Source organism: Stylophora pistillata, chromosome 8 (genome assembly GCF_964205215.1).
Source record: "Stylophora pistillata chromosome 8, jaStyPist1.2, whole genome shotgun sequence".
Classification (NCBI taxonomy): domain Eukaryota; kingdom Metazoa; phylum Cnidaria; class Anthozoa; order Scleractinia; family Pocilloporidae; genus Stylophora; species Stylophora pistillata.
This window is the reverse complement of record NC_142526.1, coordinates 2,745,913-2,770,000: the sequence shown is the minus strand read 5'-3', so window position 1 is coordinate 2,770,000 and position 24,088 is coordinate 2,745,913. Positions and strand designations below refer to the sequence as shown.

The following is a 24,088-nucleotide window of genomic DNA, read 5'->3' as shown; positions in this document are numbered from 1 at the left end:
CTAATTGAAAAAATTCAAGTCCATTGATCTCTGTAAACCAAGCAGCAATTACACTTTTTCTAAAAAGATTTCGTTGACTAACATATGCCGTGAATTCCTCGAAACTTATCTTGGAAGTTGTTTTTTTTCGTCGTTTCTCTACCCAGTGGTTTAAGTATGGTTGAAACACCTTATTTCAGCTTGGTAAGCAATTAATTGCTAACGATCTGACAGCGGAAAGTCTGTTGAAGGAGTTGGGATAACAATATACAATGCAACATTTTCCCTTCCTCACTGAAGTAATTTCAAAGTCTGCATACCTGCCGTTGTCTTACTTGATATCTCCCTAGGTTGGAAATTCTAGCCATCCAGTATGACACAGATAAAAAGGATAAATTAATAAAATGGGAGACTTGGAAAGTGAAACTGCGATCACTTCTTGCTTTGAAACGAAACCACCTCGACGAGGTCAAGGCCAACGATCCCACGAAGCGGAACGTAGAGGAGTTATTGGCAAAAGCAAAGGTATGCTTTGAAACAGTTTTCAGTCGATTTTCGACTGAAAACTGCTGGGCTACTAGGTAATCTAGTATTATAGTGGTTTTACATCTCTACAGTCTTTGATTGGTCCAGAAAGCGCGTGCCATCCTCTTAGCCAATCAGAAACAAAATTGAAACCAATCTCGAATTAGCAGCACCTGTTTCACCGCGTTTCTTATGACACTCTCCTTTCTTCTATTCGGCCGTTGCGATTCGATTGCTTTGGTTCTGACTTTGCGAGATTCGATGGAAACACAAGAAGAAAAAATAAAAAGGCGCATCAGAGTACGAGAAGACTCAAAATTTATTTAACAAAAGTCATGATTTCGAAACTCAGCGTTTACATTTGCGAACATAAAGGTTTTTGATCACCATGTGTCGGTCAGTGCTAAGTGTCTTCGTGTCCATTAGGATTGCGAGGATAGTCTGACCAATACAGAACCGGAGATCAAGTTTGCTTTAGATTATGGTGAGCAACTGGTGGATGACGATCTGACAGATCCCGATGAAAAGCAAAAGATTCACGAAGATGTGGTGGAAATGGAAAGAACTCTGAAAGACCTGAAGGAAGATACCGCTAAAGAGAAACTAAGGTACTTTGACTAAATAGTAGTTTCTTGTCGGTTGAGGTTCAAAGTGGTTGTTAAAACGTATTTGTAGTTTGCTAAGTAATTTGTTGGAGTTTGTTATAGTCTTGGTAAGGTCAAAATTGTCAATACGTTTGTATGTGGTGGAGTCTGTAAGTTGTCTGGTGTATTCGTCTTTAAACCATGTGATGGGCATAAGGGCCCATCCCATATTTTTGTCTGTCTTGGTAAGAATTATGTCACTGTGTTTGTTAAAGTGAGGATGTGGGATGCGTGTGACTGCGTGATGTTGAGGTGTTGCGGATTAAAAAGGTTTTGTAAGTTTGTGGTTGACTGTAGGTATTGCTTGGAGTAAGAAATGGTGTTGTGGACATAATCAATGATGTGGACATTAAAGACAAACTAAGGTACTTTGACTGAGACTTGTCAGAAATGTACTCTGACTTTTTCATTCCGTTAGTTCACATTACAGCACTGTTGGCCTTTAGTTCATACTTTTATATTTGATTGATTTATAACTTTATCCATTTACCATAATGACTGGCTTATCTAACTAGTAAAAATAAGACAAAACCTGTCACGTCCTGAGGCTGATTTTCAAGGATTCCGTGCATGGAAAGCCTAAAAAATGCAAACAACTAACTTTTTTTCATCCCGTAATATCTTGTTATCAGGTTGCAGCAGATATATTTCCAACAAAACGAAGAAAAAGAGAAAAAACTAAAACAGTGGGAGATGTGGGTTATTCGAATAAACCAGCTGCAGGGCAAATGCCAGGAAAAAGTGGAAGGTTTGAAGTCAAAAGGAGACCCGCATGATAAAAAGGACTTGGAAGAGCAGATCGTTCTCGCCAAGGTGAGTTTTTTTTGTTTGGAAGAGACTGTACTTTCGATAGATCTACCATAAACCGCCCGGGATGTTGGGTACACGAGAAGTTCATTGAAAGAGCTAACCGAGAGACTAGCCTCGTTTAGAAAATTGTGCTTTGGGATTTTTATGTTTGTTTCAGTAAAGCATTTTCAACTTTTGTAGGAATTGGAAGAGGAGTTGCAATCAACCAAACCAATGATTAATGAAGGTATGGATTATGGTTCGCTACTTCTAAATGACGATATAATCAACGAGGAAACCAAGGCAAAAGTCAAGCAGGACCTGGATCACATCGAAGAGGACCTAAAAGAACTAGAAAAGACCAGTGGCGAAGAGAAGAAAAGGTAAAAATCCATCACATTTTCACATGACTTTGCAGGACCTAGTTACGTGACAAGGACATTTTCAGTTCTAAAAAAGTACAATTGCGCAAATCTACTCCCGAATAAATGGCCATTTGCGCCGTTTGTGCACTGCAATTCAATTCTTTCACTGTATTTTTCGGCGAGCGCAGCTCAACGAGTGGTTAAGAATCCTGGGGCCCGTTTCTCAAAAGTCCCGGTAACTTAACGGACCCGTAAAGCGGTTCTGTTTTCATTCAGGATGGGAATTTCAAAAGTTATGAAAATAACAAAATGAAACCATCAACTAAAGAAACAAAATGGAGTGGTTTGGGGGTCAGAACCTGCTTTTATATCCTTTGAATTTTTATTTTAAAACAGGCCTCGGGCCTACTAAGTTACCGGGACTTTCGAGAAACGGGCCCATGGGTTTCAAATATTGATACCCAGGTTCAAACCTTTATTACATATAAGAAAGGGGCCTTGTTTTTCGGTACTAATGAGTTTTCATCGCAGGGATTCGTTAAGTAAAAAGCTATCTTACTTATCTCACGCCAGTGGCGATTTTTAGTAATTTACGTTCCATATACTCGATTTGTTTGTGCAACGTCTGCTATTAGATCGTTTGTGCTTAATATCATATCAAATTGTAATACTTGTGTGATTTCCCTAATGTCTTTACAGGCTAGAAGATATTCTTTATCAGAAAGGTCAAGAACAAAAGGTGAAAGAGTGGAAGAATCGGACCACACGCATTAACATTTTGATGAAGGAGTGTGATGACAAACTGGCTGAACTACAAACCAAGGGTGATTCGAAAGACCGCGGGGATACCGAAGAGCAAATCATTTTGGCCAAGGTACGGAGAGTTTGGGTTTTATTTTTATTCTTGTAATTAAAAAATGCTTGGTTGATATTTCAGCTGAATTATGAAGACGTGTTCGTAGAAAATACTGTCAAGTTTTTATCCTAGCCTTTTTTATGCCCTCTTTTTCATCTTATTCGATTTCATTACAGGAGTGCAGTAACAAACTACAGGCATCAAAGCCCGAGATAAATGCCGGCCTGGCGTTTGGAAAAGAGTTATTAGAGGATGATTTCATCGGTGACGTAAATAAGGCCAACATCAAACAAGACTTGAATGAACTGGAAGGAGACATGGAGAGACTGGAGCGAGCCAATGATGAACAAGAACGCAGGTAAATGATTATTTACTCCCAGCTTGACTATAAAAGGTTAGCTCAGGTCTGAAAGTACTTGTATTCATTTTCGCAGCAAATAAAATGTTTAGAAAACATCACACCCTCAAACACACTTAAACGCTCAAGGATATTCTTGCAAACGGCTTTTCAAGGTGAAAGCTTTGTCACGGAAATCTAATCTCTTTCGTACTCTCTTGTCAATGTCAATAGCATTAAGTCAATATTAAACGCTTACTGCATTAGATATTATTTCCTTTTCATGTTCTATATGTATCCTTGTTTCATATACCATACACTGTCCCGAAAGTACTTTAGGGATCCTCGACTTCATTTAAGTACCCAAAAGAACGGTCACGAGCTTCGTTTGGTGACCAAACCCATGATTTTTTTTTTCTGATCTTTGCTCACAGGCTTCGAGAACTGTTAGACGCAACAGAGAAAGAGGAAGCGATGATGAAAGATTGGCGAGTTAGATGTGCCAGTTTGACGTCGTATATGGATGCTGCTGATGAAAAAATTCAGAAAGGGAAGAACGCGGAAAGTCATGAAGACATTGAAAGCTCTTATATCCTGCTCAAGGTAATCATTGGGATATTTCACAGATTTTTAGGTTTATATAAGAACTAGTAAGTAATGTATTGTTTCTGAGTCATATACATAGAAGTACACGGAATATTCCACTATCCACATAGTCATTAGATCGCAGTTCTGGTTTGCAAGGTTTGTGTAATAGTGTCGAACATAAAAAGGGCTCTCCTGGATTATGATTGACTGTTTTCTATTTTTTTTTTTAGCAGTGGCTAACTATTTGTTAAACAGCCGCTGAATAAAGAATCCAAAGCAGTTTTTTGCTTTTAAATTCCAAATGGTGTTTTGGTTATTCTCATTTCCTATAGCAATCATTCACGAACAAAAATGCATACCTCCATACTGTGGTTGTCTCGAGGGGTCTGAGGTGCTTGGCGGGGAGGCGGGGGGGCAGTTCTCAGAGAGAAGACTTTTTCGATCCTATTGAAAAGCGTTGTTATTATTCGATGCTATCCTTTCAAGGTTTGTGGTAATAATTTTATAATTTTGGTAAATATTCTTGGTAGGACCTCTCAGCAGATCTCGCTCAAACTGAACCCGAAACGATAAAGACTTTGGACTTTGGAAGAGAGTTGGCGTCAAATGAAGAATTGAGCTCTGACAGCCGTCAAAAAGTGTCTAACGACGTCGGTGATTTGGAAAAAAGATGGAAGGCTCTTATGAAAGAATCTCAAGATGAATACGCCAGGTATTGTGTTGAATGGAGTGTATTGACTTACTTTGGGGGTAAATAAAGTAAGATAAGGAGAAAAGATAAGGAAAAAATGAAATCTGAGAAAGGATGACTAGGCTCATTTGTCTCGAGAATGGGATAACGTGATACAATCAGATCTTATGAGAGAATTTTTAAAAGAATTGGACTAAAAGTTATGTGGGCAAGTATCGATCGACTTTACGCAATTGCACAAATGCGAGAACGTGTCCATCACTGGAGTTGGCCCTTTTTTCATACAAATCTTTGAAAAGGAAACAGGATTCATGAAGATTCATGAATCTGCTTGTGTCTGTTTCGAAGCGAAAATCAGCGCAATCTTGTACAAATTAAAGCATAACCTTTGATAAGATTGGATATGGGAAAGTCGGCTATAGATGGTACAGGAATAAGAGATGTCAGTTGAAACACGAAGGCGCGCTATACAAGGAAGTCTTCCCTGGGAAGACCTAGGCTCATTTGTCACTCTCCGTTGACGTGTGCGGGTCAAATTCAAATGCTGGTAGACGAACAAAAGGAGCTAATGAGATATCTATTGTTTACTTCCACCAGCATGGTGGCAGGAGGTAACGTGCGAACCACCTACTTCGATCTCAAATTTACCGCCACAAATAAAGATAGTTTCCATTGGAGAAAGGAAATAAAAATCTCAAAAATTCTTGTATTGTGATGAAGAAAAACAATTTTGAGGAATGCGCCCGCTGTTCACTGCTTTGGAGTAGCTGTAGCTCAAGCTGACTTCACTCTAAGAGTTCTACATCACACGACGGTTGATTGACAAATGGTCCAGTGGGACCTAAGGCTCCTTTTATAGCGCGCCTTCGTGTTTAATAGCACATATTCCGTTCTTTCCCTTTCTGCTACTTAAGGCTTGGTGTTCAACTGGGAGCTTCTCAAGCTAGACAAACAAACTTGGAGACCTGGCACGAGCGATGTGACGATCTTCATGGTTGGGTGACGGACAGATATACAAGGTTACGTTCCCGACCGACTTCTCCTGAGTCATCTTTTGGAGGAATAAAAAGACAACAGAGTGTTATTGAGGTAAACGTTTCTCGAGCATAGTGTCCCATTTTTTTTCAGATCTTATAGCAATTTTCTTGAATAAGACTGGCTACAAAATATTTCAACTCCCTCCTGAAAATGATTGTTTCATCGCAAGCTACCCCCCTTCAGAATGTTATTAGATCCCTCTTCCCCCAATTTGTGGGTACTGTTTATACTCTTGCCTGCAAACTAAATTGTGTAAGAATCCCGTGTACTATCGACACGGATACGACACAAAGCATAAAGTAGGGCCCAGATGCTTACCTCTGGATCACTCTTATTCCCCGACCCAACGATTAAGCCACGGTTACTTCTTAAGAAAAAAGGGAAAGCTTTAGGTAATATAATGTGCTGCATATTAGTTAATGTTCAAAGCCTACCCTTCAACTCGCGTATTAGGCACCGAATGTTTCACCCAGTTTGAGGAGGCTTTTTTCACTCTAGCTCACCTTCATTTGTGTTTTCAGGATCTTGTCAAGGACTTAGTTTCAAAGCAAGGGGAAGTAAACGATGTTATCGACGAAGGAAATCAAGTCATCGACGATCATACTTATGCGGAAAAGGATAGGAAAGTTGTTCATGAGAAGATGACTGCACTTCACAATGACTGGAATAAACTAGCCACGTTGACTTCCGGTAAACAGCAAAGGTAAATGTTTAAATTTGTCAATGAGTGATCGAAGAGACTTTGATTCAGTTATCATAAATCATTAAATCCAGCGTATTTTAAAAACCCATAAGGAATGGTGCAAAAATTCATTCTAACTCCTCACCACCTTCACCCACCAAACCACCAGATTGCTTCCGGAATCGAAGCAACGTTCTTTTTTTCGTTATCGACTGATCTTTCGCATCTTTTATACTGTCCTTTAAATTTTCTTCCTGAAATTTATGCTAGAACTTACTTCAATAAGGGATTGCTTGATATACCTGGACAATATTTTTTATTTCGCCTTTTCAGTGTCCAAGTCTTGCTCCTGGAGAAAGAACAGCAGCACCTTGACAAGACGCAAAACTGGAGAAGAAAAATTGATCCTCTCGTGTTTTGGGTTTCTTCAGCCGAAGATAAGCTGAATACGCAATTTGCAATTGCCCCGGATCTGGACACCGTCAAGAAACAGAAGGCTGAGCTTGAGGTCCATAGAAATAAATACTAGGGCGCTCCGTAGGGAGATGAGGTTAAAAATCGGGGTCGTTGGACTTGAGTTACGAATTGCAGTTGAGGCTCAAAATGCATCAGTGTATCAATTTTTTTCTTTCGCATTTGGGCGAAAGAATAGCTGAAAAGAACTTGATGACATTGTCGCAGGGATGATAATTTTCTGATTCCCTTACTATATATCCCTATCTCTTTTTCTTATTTGACCTCTTGTGTTTTCTAGGATTTCACCAATGAAATGCTCTCTCACCAACGTGAAGTAAGTGAAACTTTGGAATATGGAGACAAACTGCTGAAAGATTCAGAGCTTCCCGAAGACGATCGTACCGCGATACAGAAAGAAGTCCTGGATCTTAGTCATCGCTGGGAGAACCTGGAAGAGTTGGTCAACTGGAAATCCGATAGGTAAAAAAAAAAACATAGCATAGGTTTTCCCTTTTTAAAATATTTTTCAAGACAGCCCCTCTTACTTTGTTAACCTCTTCCAAACAGAATTGACGACACCATCTCAAAACTCAAGATGCAGCAAGAAGACAAGCTTCAGAAGTGGCACGAGGGACTTGGTGAGGTCAATGGATGGGTAGTTAAGACAAGAGTGAAGGTTGAAGCACAACAAAGATTGGCTACTGATGTAGACGCTGCTTTGGAACAACTAGATGACTTCCAGGTTTGTTGTTGTTGTTGTTGTTTTAATATCCTCGTTGTTGTTTTGTCTCTTATTCAGGATTTTCTTAATGGTCTTATTATCCTTCAATTTCTTTCTCGTAATCCTGTGGCCCAGCGATTCTAAGAATGAGCGACATGAGGCAACGAATGTACTAATACTGTATGGGTTCCATTTTAATTAAGGAAATCATCAAAGACGCTCCAGTTTATCAAGAAAAGGTTACTCACCTAAACGAGTTCAGTGGCAACCTCGTCACTGATCCATGTCTTGGGGAAGAAGAGAGGCGAGGTGTGCGAGAGGAAACTGTCATCTGCAATGAAAAATGGAACGATCTGGTTAATCTCGCAAATGCTAAGCAGGCCAGGTAACGGAATATTTTGGTGTAATACCCTTGTGCAACTGACTTATTGGCTCACTGGACCCCTGCATAGAGAGTTACAGACTCGAACCAAGGAAGGGTGATCGTGTTGAGAGCAGAATTTTGTCTACATCAAAACACAGTCAGACAGTATTGCACCTAAGCAGAAGATCGCTTGTGTATGCAGTTAGTAGCAGACTATGTGTTGAACTTTGAAATTATTTTTCCTTTTTTCAGGATGGAAGAAAACCTTAACAAATTGGAGCGACAAGAACAGGACGCTTTGGAGCGCTGGAGGATTCGCTCAGAAAGAGCGGGACTAGCGTTAGATAAACTGGAGGGTCAGATATCTGTTATTGATGACCCGATAGGGAATGACATAGAGACTGTCAGGAGACAGGAAGACGCGTTTGAGGTCAGCACATTAATACTCTAACGGCAATAAACAGCAGCTTAGTTCAAAAGCAACATATTACCTGTTTTGATATCCTAAGATCGGCTTGTAATCATTCATTCATTAACAACCTCAACTCACTTAGGAGATTAACCCTTTATATATATGAACTCGCTGTCTCGGGAACCTTATTCCATCTAGTCCCAGTTTGTGCCTTGTTACTTACTCACTTTCGAATAAGCATTTCAAGGTGATAAAATCTCTCGAGTATGGGTCTCTTACTTTTACCTGGACTGCCATTGGCCAAATGGTGTCTCTTGAAGTGGAGAACATTTTCCGTTTGATTCAACCCGATCAAGCCTCTGTTCTGGGCAACAGCCCACATGAACTTTGTGCAAGTGACCAAACTCTTTTCTCCAGTATGGAAGATATCTTTTTTTTATCTGATGATATTATCCTGCAGATATTTTCCAATGAAATGGAAGTGAACACTACTCAGATGCTTGATACTCTTGCCTTGGGAGAGAAAGTGAAAAAGGACCCTAAGCTTACCCAGAAAAGGAAAGATGAAGTGGCAGAACATCTTAATTCTTTGACAGCGCGCTGGGACCGAGTAAAGGATTTTGTCGCCTTGAGAAAAGAGAGGTATGCAACGCATACAGGTGTATGTCCATATCTCATTGTTGTAGCAACGTTTCCAACTCATCTTTACTGTTTGTTTGATACTGGCTTGTATAGATTATTATTATGTTTCATTAGCTTCCCTGACACAGCTGGGTTGGAATTGGTATTACTTGCAAATCATTATTTTTAAACAAAACTAAACACTTACCCTGAAGGAATGTAAGCCCTGGTTTAAAATTAAATTCTTCCTCTAAAAGAAGACAGTTCTGACCTCCTTAATTGTTTTTTTTTTTTTCAGCTCTCTCTTAATCGTTCTATTTCCCAGTACTTTCAAGAATAGCTAAAATATGGTTTCCGACTTCCTTTTTTTTCTCCCATTTTGTCCTTACTTAAGACTTGATGAAGCTTCTAAGAGGATGCAAAAGGACAGACGAAAGAAGCTTGATGATTGGGAAGAAAAGCTTAATCACTTTGACAGCTTCTTACGTAAGGCAGAGAGAGAAACAGAGAGGCTAGAGTCAATAGGAGATGACCTGGAGACTGTTCAAAGACAATATGATGATTTCCAGGTAGGATATTCAAAGTGAAGAATCAAATGAATTTTGTTATCAACTGAAGATTCAATGGAAAAAAAATGTAGGTTGTTACCATTTGCCTGTTTAATCGGCCGTAGAATGGTTGGTTAGAGAAGTCGCCAAATTTTAAGCCGAGTCTGCAATCTCAAGGGTGGATGTCTTCACCCAGACACCCTCATCACGGGGATGTAGATCTTTATTAGCACAAGTACATACCAAATGTTACAACTTTATGCAACTACAGCTCAAAATCGTACCGATCCAGTTCTGGTCTCACTTAACAGTATTACTGATAAAAAAGAAGCAGAATAACAATGGCAACACCTCTAGGATCACTGGTATTCACTCTAAAATTCTGCCAATCGACAAGTACATGTTTTATTTTTTGAACAGATCTCAAACAATGTCTCTCTTTATATTTAGAAAACGAACCAGGTAAGTGGACAACAAAAGAAAGTAGATGACTTCGAAACTTTCACCGTCGAACTATTGGCAGACCCTGTAATTGACGAGAGATCAAAACAGAGCATGGAGCACGATAAAGACGACCGCCTTGAGAGATGGGAAAGGGTCGTCGACAAGATTAACGATCACCAGCATGGGTACTGACATTTTTGATGATGATGACGACTTTATTTAAACTCGGATGAAAATGAGGCTTGTTAGGCCTCCAGCAATAGAGATGCTAATATACCGAGGAAAAATATATGAATATAAATTACAGAGTTTAAAAATAATATAAGCCTAAATATGAAATGATGATATAGAATTACAAATTACTTAGTTTTCTTATCTCTTTCCTGAAAGGGCCAAATTCGGCCATCAATCTTAGCTTATCAGGTAATGCATTCCAAGCCTTAGCAGCAATGTAAGAAGTCGATTTAAGGTCGTAAGTTGTGGTTTTAGCTACGGGTAAAACAAATTTGTTTTTGCCCCTAAGATTTTTCTTATTTTCTATTACTTAAAATAAAGATTGAATATACAGAGGCATATTGTTATAGAGGGCTTTACAAATTATAAAAAGCATATCTTGTTTCCGTCTACAACTTAACGAGTAACCAATCTTATATCATAGACTATCATATCCGTTGGAAAAGTCTAAGGGCCCTCTCATGTAATCTCTCTAATCGGTCACTATCTTCTATGATACAGCTATTCCAAATGGAACTACAAGAAGTAAAGTGAGGCATGATAAATGCCCTATATATACGTATACGTTATGAATTAAGCTGGATCTAAACAGTACGTTCAAACTCGCATATTTAGAGCAAAAATTGAGCAGGTATTTGAAGTTATCGGTAAACCATCTATTTTTATAAGCGATAGCGATTGTATCATCTGGTCAATATCAAACAGCTGAGAGTACCTACAATCTTAGTAAAAGCTATTAGAGGTTCTCTATCCCTTTTTGCAGATTGGAAGACCAACTGTCGAACTTAGAGAAAACAGAGGGTGAACTTTCAAGATGGAATGATCAACTTGACGTAATCCAGGAGGAAGTAGCGAAAGTTGAACGCGTCTGTGAGCAGGAAATTGCTCCAGATTTCGACGCGCTGGAGAAACAAAAAACTGAGGCCCAGGTTAGCCAAACGTGTGCGCTGTTGAAAATGTTTTGTGTACAGACCAAGTGTGAGATACTGTTCAGTTTTCTTGATGAAAATTAAGTATTCTTATTCTTTTTTGTAGGATCTGAAGAAAAGTGTGAACGTGCTAGATCCTCAAGTTGACGACTTTCTAAAGAACTCTTACAGGCTGATCGATCAAAGTGAACTCCCCGAAATAGACTTGGAGACTGTGGAGCAAGAGGCTGAAGTCCTCAAAAAACGTTGGAGCAAAGTGAAGTTCGATGTTGACGCGAGACAGCATAGGTTTGTAAGGAAAATAAAGCTAGAAATGTTGTGAAATGATCGGATTCGTAGCCAAATATACATGGAAGAGCTCTGTTTATTTCTTTTCCAGAATCGAAAACATGCACGTCGGACTACAACAGCGTCAAAAAGATTTGTTAGGGGAATGGAAGAACTCTTGTAACTCTACTCTCAAGTGGTTATCTGACACTTCTGCGCGTGTGGAAGCTCAAGATGTAACTGCTCCGGATCTTGATCATGCGCGGGCTCAAAGACAGGAAATTGAGGTCTTTAATAATTTTTTTTTTTGCTTTAGAAATGACCTCAATGTTCTTTGTGCCTGGTATTGTTTTTCGATGGGTAATTTTTCTTTTCTAAATCTCTTAGGACATATTGAGGGAAATCAAACGGCACGATAATCAGATGGACAAGTTGGATCAACTTGGAGACAAAATTGTTAACGACCCGAGCATGCGTGACTTAGAGAGGACCTTGGTTAACAATGAAAAAGCTGCCATTATTGAGCGTTATAAGGGACTTCTTGCATCTGCATTGGCTGCCAAAAATAGGTTTTTTGCTGTTAATATGTATATGTACTGATAAATACTTGATATGAGGGATACCATACCTTTATTTACAGACAGACTCATTCTTTCCAGATAAAATTCTTAAGGTGACGGACTCAACTGAACAAAAACTCCAAATTTTCGCAATGTAACGCTTGGTATGAGAAACACAGTAAAGCCACACTTTGCGAGAGGTGATTGCTTTCACTGGTGCTCTAGTTTGCCTCCCGATGGGCACTTCCTAATTATGTAAAAATATTAAGGGCTTCTCTGAATTGTTGTCACATGCAATTTGGCTATTAGCTCGAGAGGTGAGTCCAGGATGTATCAAAAGATCTTGAAAGACGACCTTTCTGCTAGACCCCCATGTTAACTACAAGGACGATGCTGTATTTGACATTGACAAGTATATTGCGTGGAAAACACCATATTCTTTTTCTTCTGCTTCTAGATTGGATGATCAAATTAAGCAACTGGAGAAGGAGCAGCGCGAAAAAATGAAGCTGTGGCCAGAACAAACCGATCCCCTCGACAAATGGCTGACTAAGAATGAGACAACTGTACAGTCATACGAGCCAATAGGATACGACATCAGCTATGTAAAAACACAGGGAAAAGACGCACAGGTTGGTGAACCCTCTAGAGAAGGAAGAGGAAGAGACGGTTTATGAAAGGCCTTCGGAATTAGATAGTGGATCTCATCGGGTCTATTTGTTTTTACTAGGAAATGATCACTGAACTTCTTCAGGAGCAACCAAAGTTCGCTGAGATGACAGACTTTGGTAATAAGTTGACAACTGAACCTTGTGTAGGATTAGAAGAGAGGGTGAAGATTCAGAAAGACATGCAAAGTCTCCACGAGAGATGGGACGGACTGTATGAATCAGCCACTTCAAGACATGACAGGTACTAGCCACCTCTTTGAATCAGCAATATTGTTTTTTTGAAAGAATATCAAAATCTTTCGCATGAGTCAAAATCCTGAGTAAAATAAGCTTGCATGCGACTAGCTTCCCATGCCAGAAACTAAGAGACAAATTGTTTGAGTTCATTATACGTTTGGTGATAAAAGCCCTGGTTTCAGTCTTTAAATTCTAGATATTCATGGAAATTAGTAAAGTTTCCTCTCCTGAAAACGTTTCCTTACAAGTGTATTTTACGTCCTAAGGATTCAAGACAGGCTTAAAATATTAGAAGACGAACAGAAAAGATTGGCAGATGAAAGGAAAATGCTGGAGGAGGAAGAAATGCAGAGGCAAATTGACATGGAAAGGAGGCGAAAGGAGGAGGAAGAGAGAAGAAAGAAAGATACGGAAGAGAGAAGAAAAAGGGAAGAAGAGGCAAGGAAACGCAAAGAAGAGGAAGAACGGAAACGGAGGGAAGAAGAAGAAAGGATAAGAAAAGAAGAAGAAGAAGAACGAAAACGAAAGGAGGAAGAAGAGAAAAGGAGAAGAGAGGAAAAAGCAAGGCAGAGGAGAGAAGAGGAGGAGAGAGCAAGACAAGAAGAAGAACAAAAGAGGAAGCAGGAACAGGAGGAAAGAAAGAGAAAAGAAGAGGAAGACCGGAAGAAAAGGGAAGAAGAAAGAAAACAGAGAGAAGAAGAAGAACGGAAGAAGAGGGAAGAAGAGAATAGAAAGCGGAAGGAAGAACAAGAAAGAAGGCGGAAAGAGCAAGAGGAGCGTAGAAAGAGAGAGGAGGAGGAAAGAAAGAAAAGGGAGGAAGAGAGAAGGAAAAAACGCGAGGAGGAAGAGAAAAAGAGGAAAGAAAGAGAGGAAAAGAAGCGACTGGAGGAAGAAGAGAAGAAAAGGAAGGAAGAGGAAAAGGTTAGTCGTTCAGCGCCCGTATTGTTTTTTCAGTTCACGGTATACCTCGTGAAGTTTTTGTTCCGTTTCTTAGTAAAAAAATATAAACTGGTCCCGCCTGTCTAGGAAATTGTCATAGCAGGGGCTTACTTAGACTATTTTTGAAGTTACATCTATTTGAACTGGATATGACCCGAAAACAACTTACACTGTGTCAAAGCAGCACAACGCATCTTCTCACCATTGATTTTTCTCTATTGATGAGGATTACTCATCGATTGTATGTCATGTATGGGACACAGCTCTGTCCACTCCGATTGTCTTTCAAAAAACACCTCTTGCATGACCACTCTTTCCCGTGTAGAAAAAGGATTTCACATAAACTTTAGATCTTCGCCTCACATCCTGTTGGTGAAACAGGAACGTACAATTAATGCCAGCCCAACGATGGAAGAGGTTATGTCAGTTCCTAAAGCTGAAAGAGGCGGTGTCAATGGGAAAAAGGTCACAAAAGCACAGCACACCTTCGTACTGATAATATATAACAATGGATAAAAACACTAGCTATTTTCTTCTTATGTTTAGGAAACGTCCTAGCCCTTTCAATTCCACTTGCATTAATTATATTATATTATAATATATTTTAAACACCTTTTCCTGATTAATATTTTGTATTTTTTTTCTACCCTGTAGAAAAACGGGTTCGGGTATAGCCTGGGGCCGTTAGCTCACATACCAATGGTGGAACAGGAAACCAGACTTTTTGCCAGCCCAGTAGACGAGGTGGTTGTGTCTGTCGAAGAAAATGTCGTCGAGGCTGCGGCCGAACCTGAATCGTTTATTTTTGACGGAAAGCTGCAGGATTGGAAAAACGACGCAAACGATATAAGCGTGTAAGTGCTACACCTAGATGTAAAACCATCTAATTAAAAGCCCCAAGAATAACCAACGCCTAAATTCTACATGCAAGATAAACATCAAGAGAATCAAGGAATTCATCTCCATGGAAAATCGCTATGATGTTTACAAATTCTCACTGTCATCAGACATGTCCTAATGCGTTCAAGTGTGTAACGAGATTTCACCTGCTAAAAGTTAAAATGCGTGGAGACGACGGAATCATAAGATCAACAGGGGTAAAGTGGGCATGGCATAGAGCTACTTACAAAGAATAATAGTCTAAGCTTTTCAGGTGTAGTTTGCTTTTCGGTTTTTCTTTTTGTCCTATTCAGTTTTTCCCAACAATAGCCTTTCCTTCAAATGAAAGTCCTGAAAGGCTTAAAAGCGTTGAGGTTTATCAAAACTATATGTTCGATCTTCACAGCTGGCTTAAGGATCAAGACGAAAAATTACCCGATGCAGCTGACAATGACACCATTGCCTCTCTCAAGGACAAAGCAAGTAAAATTGTGGTGAGTTTTGAGCTTTGACTAATTTAAAAGTTAAGGTAAATTAATTTGCGCATTCGAATCAGTGCTTACCTTACACAACACTCTGCGTATGTTTTTTATTCTTTTAACCTGACTTCATTAACTTAAGCACGTTATTCTTGTTAATGAAGTTGTTAACTGATCGACGTCATCAACAAAATATAGTCCAGTACTATTAATATCGGCCAAGCATGTCTTGAGTTTGTCACGGCTGTTTTTGAAAGACACAAACCGATTGAAGGCGTTTGAAATCTTGATTTCTTTGATAAATTCCAGAGTCTCGAAAAAGAGCTACCTGACTACGATAGGAAGTTTGATGATCTTGAGAAGGACTACGAGGTGCTTATCAACGACAAACATATATCTGAAAAGCAACATGGAGACGTCAACGAAGATATGGAGAAGTTGAGGAGCCAGTGGCACTCTTTCAACACCGATAAAGATGTCAAGAAAAACAGGTAAAGGAGAAAGTTGAATGATAAATGAGATGACAAATGTTTGAAGTGGGGATGATAAATGGGGAATGATCCTCACAATGATAGGCTTGTTGAAAGCATCTGCAGAACTAAACTGGGAAGGTCAGATAACATCATAAGTTGAACCCTACCTCTCAAGTGACCGTTGATATCAGGTGCAAGGCGAGTTCGTGCTCTACCGGGACTGTTTCAACCCCAACCGGTCAAATTTGAAAGTATTTAAGTCTGTCAACACTTTCAAAACCAACTTTTCCGCTTGAAACGCGATAAATCCAACAGTTCGTTAGTTTTCAAGCTAAAAAAAGAAAGATACGACGCGGCAATCAACTCTCGTTTTGTGGCTATTTACACGCTGTCGCTTTGCAGATCCTGATTTGCTGATCCAAATATATACGAATTCTCTGTTGCTAGAATAAAAAAGAAGCTATGGGACAAAGAACAACAGAAAGCTGGCGAGCTCACTGGCTCCAGGGTTAACTTACAGGCTGTGAAGGACTGGATTGGACTTCGAGATAAAGAAATTGAGAACATGGATCTCATTGGAAACGATCCAAAAACTTTACAACGACAGAAAGAAGACATGAAGGTAAATATCCAGAAATTCGTTAAGGACAAAACCATGCAACTCGATTGATACATATGTTGATTGTTTTCATTTCTTTTTCTTGCCCCGAAAATTGCTGAGAATGAGACGTTTTCCTTTTGTTTATGACCTTAGCGCATGCGATAAAACTCGGTCTGTCACTTACAGTAAAACTGCAAAAACGAGACTAAGGCGAGTGAGTGTTGGAATCTATGCCATTATCTGGGCAGCTGGACACAACAGTCAACCAATAGCATCCAGGGATTAATGTTGGGTTAGGGTAGTGGTCAGATGTGTATCCTATCAAAATAGTCCATCAGATAATTTTTTACGTTTTCACAGCTATTAACCAAACGACTTCACGATTACGAGCCACGATTTACTGAAGCAACGGACACAGCGTACAGATTATCCAAGGACCCTAACTTTTCGAAGGAGCAAAGCAAAGCTCTTCGACAAGACGCAGAGGACTGCGAAAAACGATGGGATGACGTATTGGAAAAAGCTACAGATCGCATGGACAGGTAAATAAGTGGATTATTACGGTTAGCTAATGCAAGAGACGTATCTCTTAATTACTTGCAGCTGTCATCCACTTGATTTTATTGGTGTTATTAGCTTGGAAGCATTTAGCAACGGTAGAAGGTAATCGTGTATACGCCAGAACACGGTGAGTACTCGTGCCGTACTCCTAAGAGTCTCTGAATATTGAAGGATTCGTGTCAGTTGATACAGCTGATTTTTTTCTGACGAAGTCGAGAGAACCCTTACCAATGCATGGTAATTTTTGTAACAGGGTCCTTATCATTTATCTGAACCATGTGGTTAAAAATTCCATGCTACACCTTTCAGAAAGGTTATGGGTTTAGTTAGAGAAGAAAAGGGTTACAACTTATGACTTGTAAAAATTGGATAAAAATACTCAACAGAATGCAGTGTTCTAAATAAAACAGTCCAAACCATCTGAAATTTCCGGTTTTGTATGTAATTTGTCTTCTTAGGATTGTCAAGAAGATTCCCAAGCTTCAAAAAGACCAGAAGGAAATACTCGACGAATGGAATGACAGATCTGCTCGATTCGAAAAATCGTTGAAGAAAGCAGAGGATAAACTGAAAGAACAAGAGGCTATTGGAAAAGAGGTGAGTGAGTTAGTGCTGCTTTGGTTTTCATGAAAGCCAAATTCAGAGCAGCTATATCTTAAAAAAGGAAATCACAAGTCAGTGATCCGTATCTGGGTCCTCAATAGTTTAATTTGTCCCTCACGAGCAAGCTTTTAACGGCAACCGAGTATCAGTGTGAAAAGTTCCAGTAAAAACAACTTTGAAGTAACTTTCCAATAAAAAATTTGGTAGGCGTTTTTGGCAGACTAAGGCGGCAGATAGAGTGCACTTCGATTAAGCGAGATCTAATGATTTGGTATTCTTCTGGTGTCCACTACTTGTACACAGATTGGCTTTGAGAAGCGGCTGTCCGAGATCACGTCACCAGAACTGACCAAGAAACGGGGAGAAAATAATAACGAATGGAAACCAACCGTGGATGAATGTAATGCGAACCTTAGAACGTAAGTACAATCAACGAAGCTGGAGTTCTTTCTACGGAGTTATTTTGATTTTGAAATTTATCTATCTTTGCTGTTTCTCTCTTTAAGTGAGCTTTTCACAATAAGATGCAGTCTGCTAATGTAATGGCATTTAAGTTTTGTTAAAGCGTTGTCACTTGGGTAGAAGGATGATCTCTTTTATGCCCTGAAATGCCGGTAAAACTGTAGTAAGACCTCCAACGAATTTCACCCCCTCCCCCTCACCCCCTTCCCCTCCCCTCCACTCGCTCTACGGTAGACGAAATGACGCACATATCCTTTGAAAAATCCTACCTCTTTCAACTTCTTTTGAAGACTTAGTCATTTAGAATGCTCTTTCTTGTTGTTGTTGTTGTTGTTGAAGTTTACTGTAGTTTTTTTTTTTTTTCATGTATGCTTTTTGCTCGTTGACATGGGGTAACATTCTGTTTTTCAGGGTCAGAGAAAGGCTTCAAGATATCCAGCGTGCGAAGAAAAACCGAAAATGGTCGATTCTTGAGGCGTTGAAAGATGCAGTGAATTCAATCACCGCCAGATTTCGTGGGAATTCCAGAGTCGGAGCCAACTATGGAGTTAATTTGGACAAAGTAGTCGACCTCCTGGAAGATCATGAAGTATAGAGACTCACGAATTTTGTTCCAATAATTACAATTTTGCGACTAAAATTTTCAGTGAAAATTGGAATCGCTAAATTTTAATATAAGTTCATTGTGTAAGTGGCTACCTCTGGTACTTAGATTTTTCCGTCTTCCCTCGTGTTCTGTTTTGGCTTATAACAAATTATATTGGGCTTATTTTCTGAATAAGCAGTTTAAATAATCAATAATCGTCGTTGGCTTGCCAAAGAAATGGTCGAGTCAGAAAAATACCCCGCTTAAAAGCAAAATCAATAACCAACGATAGTTCATCACAGTGGACGAATTTCAAAGGGTTACTGTTTTATTTTGTGTTTCCAGGACATAATGACCGATGCATCAACCAAGCAAAAAGATGCAGATGAAGTTTTTACCTTGGGTAGGAGCGCCATTGACAGTGGTTTGCTGGAAAATGAACAAGACAATGAAATACACGATCGATTGACGGACTTGAATCATCGATGGAATGGATTGAACATTGATGTCATTGAGCGCGAGAAAAGGTTGGTGTTTGCGATGCTCTTGGCCAAGAGCACGTTACACGCGTTTAATTTAGAAATGCAGATGAGACTTACCGTAGTTGCCGAACATTCCCGAGTAATAGCTACTTGTTAAAGATTAAAATATTTCGGGATTCAAAAATCAAGTTTTTTCTCTTAATTTTTTTTGTCATTTTACTTTGTTCATTCATTTTTCTTTCTTCTATATTTCGAAAGCTCAGCTTTTAGAGGGTGGCAGAAATTGTCTGTTCAATCTCAAAGCAATTTTAACTGAAAAAAAGCCAACGCAATCGTGCAATTCTATATTATAACAGATGGGAAAGTCGAATACATTTAAATCTAGAACCTCATCTTGGTACATTCCAAACTTTTCTATTGTTCCTTCGTCGAAGCCTTCCAAGATTTTTTTATTATTACAGTCGTTATCATTGATTTTAAAGACGGGGAACAGTTGAAGAATCACTCCCAAGTGTCCTTTTTTACTCTTTCATCGTTTAATAAATTCAAAGTTACACGAAAAGTCACGGTAGTTGTCCAATTATCTTGGCTTTTCTGTAAACAAAAGCGTGAAAGCCAAATATTAGTTTTGAATGATCCCGAATGTGACGTTTGTTTGTATTTCCGTGACAATAACATTTCAAGGACAAAAAGGCATTAAAGTTAAGATTCCTACGTTGTCAAAAGGGCGTTATGAACCCCTGAACAACCCTATAGCTATGAAGACTTTTAGGTCTTAACTACACCATGGAAACAGGTGGTGGCGATCTTGAAAAGTCGTTGGCTTTAGCCTTCGAAACAGTTGACTTAATGCAGAGCAGGTATACTTATCACTGATTATGCATGGTTACTCGTTACGTGTAGTGTAAAGTGACTCGACCAACGGCGAACAGCATCAGAAAAACTTAGCACATGGAGAACGTCGTAAGCCAAAGGACAAAATTTGTATCTTGAACAATCCAAGGTTGATCGAGCAGTTTGATTGCCTGAGATCTTGTGTTGCTTATCAAATGAGTCAAGACTTCCTAATGAATACCTAAAAGTATCAAGCATCTATTGTGTTCTTCTGTATTCAGAACCCTTTTCATAACTAACGATTGAAGATATGAATAAGCTTCCTCAATTTCTTTATGGCAAGAAATACATTTGGTAGTGACCAAGTTGAAGAGCGCCTATCATATATTTCTAATTTACGATGGTTTGTTTGATTATCTCCGATACATTTGCGCTGAAACAAAACAGACTGCTAATTGTTTTGTTACTGCTAAAACGAGCGACAGACAATAGACTGACTGAAAAGCGTTAAGTCTCCTGCCTCTCAAATTGACGACGTTTGCTAATCAAAAACAGAGTGAACAATTTACAAGGCTTTGTGAGTAGGGCAACATTTTCCCATCCAAAGCAGATCGAATTTGTCATAAAACTAACTTCTTTGGACTGTTATTGTATCGTGTTGTATTGTTTAAGTGTTCCAGTCGGTAAGACTTCTAAGATAACCGAGTGCTCTTGTTACGAAATACCATTCTATTCCCTTTCCTGGAGGTCTTTGCTGGAAAAATGTACCATATTTTTCAGACCATAGGTTGTTATCATCAACGTAACAAGATGATGACACATTATCGTCAATTTCTGTTAAAAAAAGTTTAATCTTTAAAAGGAGAATTCGTACGATCTTTTTCAATATATTAGAATTTGAAGACTCCTACGAAGACTTAGAATCGATAATCTCTTAAGTTGATAAATACTCTTAGCAGCTATCACCTTTGTCTCGCCCATCCTACCTTATCCATTTTATCCTATGTAATCACCTCTCACAACATAATGCGCTGCCAACTTGAATTAATCACATAGTTGTTTCCGTAGACTTAATTTGTTTTCATGTTTACCATCTAGTTATTTATCTGTAGTTTTTACTGTGTGTGTATTTTCCTCTTCTTTTACTGATTATCCTGGCCCACCTCGATTAGCACTGCTATCTGCGGAGCTAGGGAAATAAGGATTTATTGTCAAATAATGAACAGAATATTAAATATTAATTATTAATCTTTTCCACCCTTCTATAGGCTTGAGAAACTAGCCGAGGATATTGAAAGCGAATACAAGAGATTCGACTCCTGGCGTGAAAAATGCGATAACATGAATCAGTGGCTATCGGAGTCAGAAAAGCTTATTAAGAACGAGGAGAAGATTGGATCAGATATTGGAGTCCTTCAAGAACAAATAAAAGATAATCAGGTAAGTTTCTTTCAAGCGCTTACATATTCAGGCATTGATAAGTAATCATGCCATTTAGAATCGTCTGTGCCACTTAAATAAAGGCTTTCAATGGACCATAAAAACTAGCAAATTACCCGTTGTTGCTTTTTGTTGTTGCAGTGACCACAAACATTAACCTTTTACCCCCTTCACCACCCCTTTCCCCTTTCCCCTTTTCCCCCTTTCCCCTTCTCCCTCTCCCATTACCCCTCCCCCTTTGCCTTTTCCCCCTCCCCCCTTTCCCCTCCCCCCTCCCCCTTTCCCCTCCCCCTTCCCCCCTCCCCCTTTCCCCTCCCCCTTCCCCCCTCCCCCTTTCCCCTCCCCCTCCCCCTTCCCCCTTCCCCCCTCCCCCTTCCCCCCTCCCCTTCCCCCTTCCCCCCTCAATCATATCTTAGGGCCTTGAGGGTTGTGCCGCTGAGTATGAATTAAAATCGCCTTATTCCCATTTTTGAATTACTCTTTTCTATTGTTAATTATGTGACTTCAAAGTTTGTTTTTTGTGCGCGTTTTACAGCTCTTCATTAAAGAAATGAAGGCGTATGAACCGAAAGTAGACGCCATGGTCGAGGAAAGCCAAGAACTTGTAGAAAGCAGCAGACTGGACAAAACAGATATTGATGGAGTTGACAAAACTAAAAATGCTCTCAGTTCAAGATGGAAGGCTGTCAATGATCATCTCAATGAGAGGCAACGGAAGTAAGTGACGCAATGCGTTAGCTGGTGACATGGGCGGCAAAATTTTCGACAAATTTAATTGACAATTGCCCGAGTTTCGAGGCATGTATGGTATGTTTTTCATACTCTCCTCATCGCAAGATCCACGTGGTTTGACTATCGAGACACTAGCAATTTCGTACTGATATTCATCGCTTTTAAAGGCTGAAAACGCTAACTTTAAGGACCCCATTGCATTTCTTTTCTGAATCATCATTCCATCCTTGGTTAGAATTTAATTTTTTTTCCCAAGCACCCAATTATTTCGTAAGGTTTCGATGACTGGTTTCTGGTATGCAGTTACACTTAATTGTATACTCATTGATGCAGAGAAGTACTGTATTTCTTAAAAATAGCATTTTACTAATGAGCATCAAAACCAGAATTCTCGGTAGCTCTTATAGCTTGACGCATAATGCAGTAATTGTATCCCTTCTTCCTTGCCAATATCGTCTAGGCATATCTCTCGTCCTACAATTATTTAATTGTGAACGTTTAACCCGTCTCGTCAATTTTCTTATTTTATGCAATGTAGACTAGACTCCGCTCTCCTTGACATACTAAAAAAGGATACGGAAGGCAAGCTTGGGCGATGGAGAGAGCAATCGATAGCTCTTGGTTTGCTTGTCACAGAAGCCAAAAGGAAAGTTGATGATGATGTTGACGACGCAGATTTTGGAGATATTCAAGCAAGTGCAGTGCAGCTCCAGGTGAGTAAAGTATCTTTTAATAAGAGCACTGGCATATATCAGTGTAAGTTTTATTTAAGCTTACCTGTTACGAAAGTCTCTTCGTGAAACAACTTGCCAATCATTTACACAACAAATTGACACATTTGCAAAATTAGTACTTACCTGAAAAAGTTCGATCGAGCGTGCACCTTTTCGAGAGTTGGGAGGGTGCTGTAAACATTTCGGCAAAGTAAAGGCAGTCCTATACGAAGAAAGGCTTGTTCCCAGGGAGGTCCTTACTCGAGAATTTATATTACGTACAAAGCAAAGTATTGCCTCAATAGATTAGATATTTCGCCAGGCTTAGAGATCTCAGATCACGACAATCTTGGAGTTTCTTTACGTCAGCGATTAAATCTAGCGTTAATTGTCATTTGCTAAAATAGAATGAGGTGATGAGCGCCTGCAGTCTATCAAAGGTAGATATTTTATAAAAAAGATTGTCTTTTCATCACGCAGTTCGAGAAAATCTCTAAATATGGACTTTGATATTCTTTTAAAATAGGAAGTCGAAAATTCGCTCAACGAGGACCTCAATAGAGAGCTGCTTGAAGTAACGAATGATGGTCATCACGTCATCGAAAAGGAGGAGACACAGCCGAATGATAAACATGAGATAGGCCAGAAATTAGACGAACTTAACAGACAAGTTTCTGAGCTGGAAAAGGGAACAAGAGAGAAAAAGGACAGGTAAGAAAATCGTCAGCACTTTAACTCCCAAAATCTGAGTCGAGTGCTTTCCTCTGGCAACAACATCTTGCTTCCTAAAGTAGTTGAAATGAAACCTTGGACCCAATAAGTTTTTTATTTTTGTAGATCTCATCGCCTGCTTGTTGGGATACTTTACTGATACGCTAAGGAGAGGTTACAGCACTTGATTACGTCTGGGAGTTACAGCTCGCTAGTTACAGATAAAAGTTTTTATCATGCTCATCCGTATCCAATTGTTAAATGATCATGACTGCGTTTAAATTTCGCTACATGTATTTTTGGATCTAGTGCGGTTCTAGTTTTGCAATTGCATCGGAGAAATTTTATTTCCACAGAAAAATTTCCCTTTCGTGTTTCAGTCTTTATTATTTGGTCATGAAGAAAAAAGGTTCGTATCCACTTTTACGCTCACCAAATGTGATTTTATTAAACGCATCTGAACTAGGATAAAAGAAGCCTCCTTGAAATATTTTGGCCGCTCACTGGCCGATTGCGAAGAAGCTGTTGAGAGGCTTGGTGAAGAAGCCGTCAATAATTTTATTGATATTGGCTCAGATATCGAGGAGGTCGGAAAACAGTTGGAAGAGTTACAGGTGAGAAGTCACTAACGTTAA

At 39.4% G+C, this 24,088-nt stretch overlaps 1 protein-coding gene across 2 annotated transcripts in view; it reads left to right on the top strand.

Annotated features, from left to right (window-relative positions):
* The window catches only part of LOC111325789 (uncharacterized), a 57,268-nt gene that overhangs the window by 23,267 nt on the left and 9,913 nt on the right, over positions 1-24,088 (top strand). For both annotated transcript variants that reach the window (XM_088731856.1, XM_088731857.1), the window contains exons 26-64: positions 330-504; positions 931-1,112; positions 1,781-1,961; positions 2,139-2,320; positions 3,002-3,176; positions 3,335-3,516; positions 3,930-4,098; positions 4,614-4,795; positions 5,689-5,863; positions 6,334-6,515; positions 6,828-7,002; positions 7,249-7,430; positions 7,518-7,692; positions 7,875-8,056; positions 8,288-8,465; positions 8,908-9,089; positions 9,463-9,637; positions 10,067-10,245; positions 11,058-11,223; positions 11,330-11,511; positions 11,603-11,777; positions 11,878-12,059; positions 12,508-12,682; positions 12,781-12,962; positions 13,225-13,879; positions 14,552-14,751; positions 15,183-15,270; positions 15,565-15,746; positions 16,176-16,350; positions 16,690-16,871; positions 17,349-17,487; positions 17,797-17,912; positions 18,367-18,544; positions 18,887-19,068; positions 21,126-21,297; positions 21,833-22,014; positions 22,568-22,742; positions 23,269-23,453; positions 23,920-24,067. In XM_088731856.1, the coding sequence (XP_088587982.1) occupies positions 330-504; positions 931-1,112; positions 1,781-1,961; positions 2,139-2,320; positions 3,002-3,176; positions 3,335-3,516; positions 3,930-4,098; positions 4,614-4,795; positions 5,689-5,863; positions 6,334-6,515; positions 6,828-7,002; positions 7,249-7,430; positions 7,518-7,692; positions 7,875-8,056; positions 8,288-8,465; positions 8,908-9,089; positions 9,463-9,637; positions 10,067-10,245; positions 11,058-11,223; positions 11,330-11,511; positions 11,603-11,777; positions 11,878-12,059; positions 12,508-12,682; positions 12,781-12,962; positions 13,225-13,879; positions 14,552-14,751; positions 15,183-15,270; positions 15,565-15,746; positions 16,176-16,350; positions 16,690-16,871; positions 17,349-17,487; positions 17,797-17,912; positions 18,367-18,544; positions 18,887-19,068; positions 21,126-21,297; positions 21,833-22,014; positions 22,568-22,742; positions 23,269-23,453; positions 23,920-24,067 (7,234 nt within the window). The remainder of the gene's footprint in view (positions 1-329; positions 505-930; positions 1,113-1,780; positions 1,962-2,138; positions 2,321-3,001; positions 3,177-3,334; positions 3,517-3,929; positions 4,099-4,613; positions 4,796-5,688; positions 5,864-6,333; positions 6,516-6,827; positions 7,003-7,248; positions 7,431-7,517; positions 7,693-7,874; positions 8,057-8,287; positions 8,466-8,907; positions 9,090-9,462; positions 9,638-10,066; positions 10,246-11,057; positions 11,224-11,329; positions 11,512-11,602; positions 11,778-11,877; positions 12,060-12,507; positions 12,683-12,780; positions 12,963-13,224; positions 13,880-14,551; positions 14,752-15,182; positions 15,271-15,564; positions 15,747-16,175; positions 16,351-16,689; positions 16,872-17,348; positions 17,488-17,796; positions 17,913-18,366; positions 18,545-18,886; positions 19,069-21,125; positions 21,298-21,832; positions 22,015-22,567; positions 22,743-23,268; positions 23,454-23,919; positions 24,068-24,088) is intronic.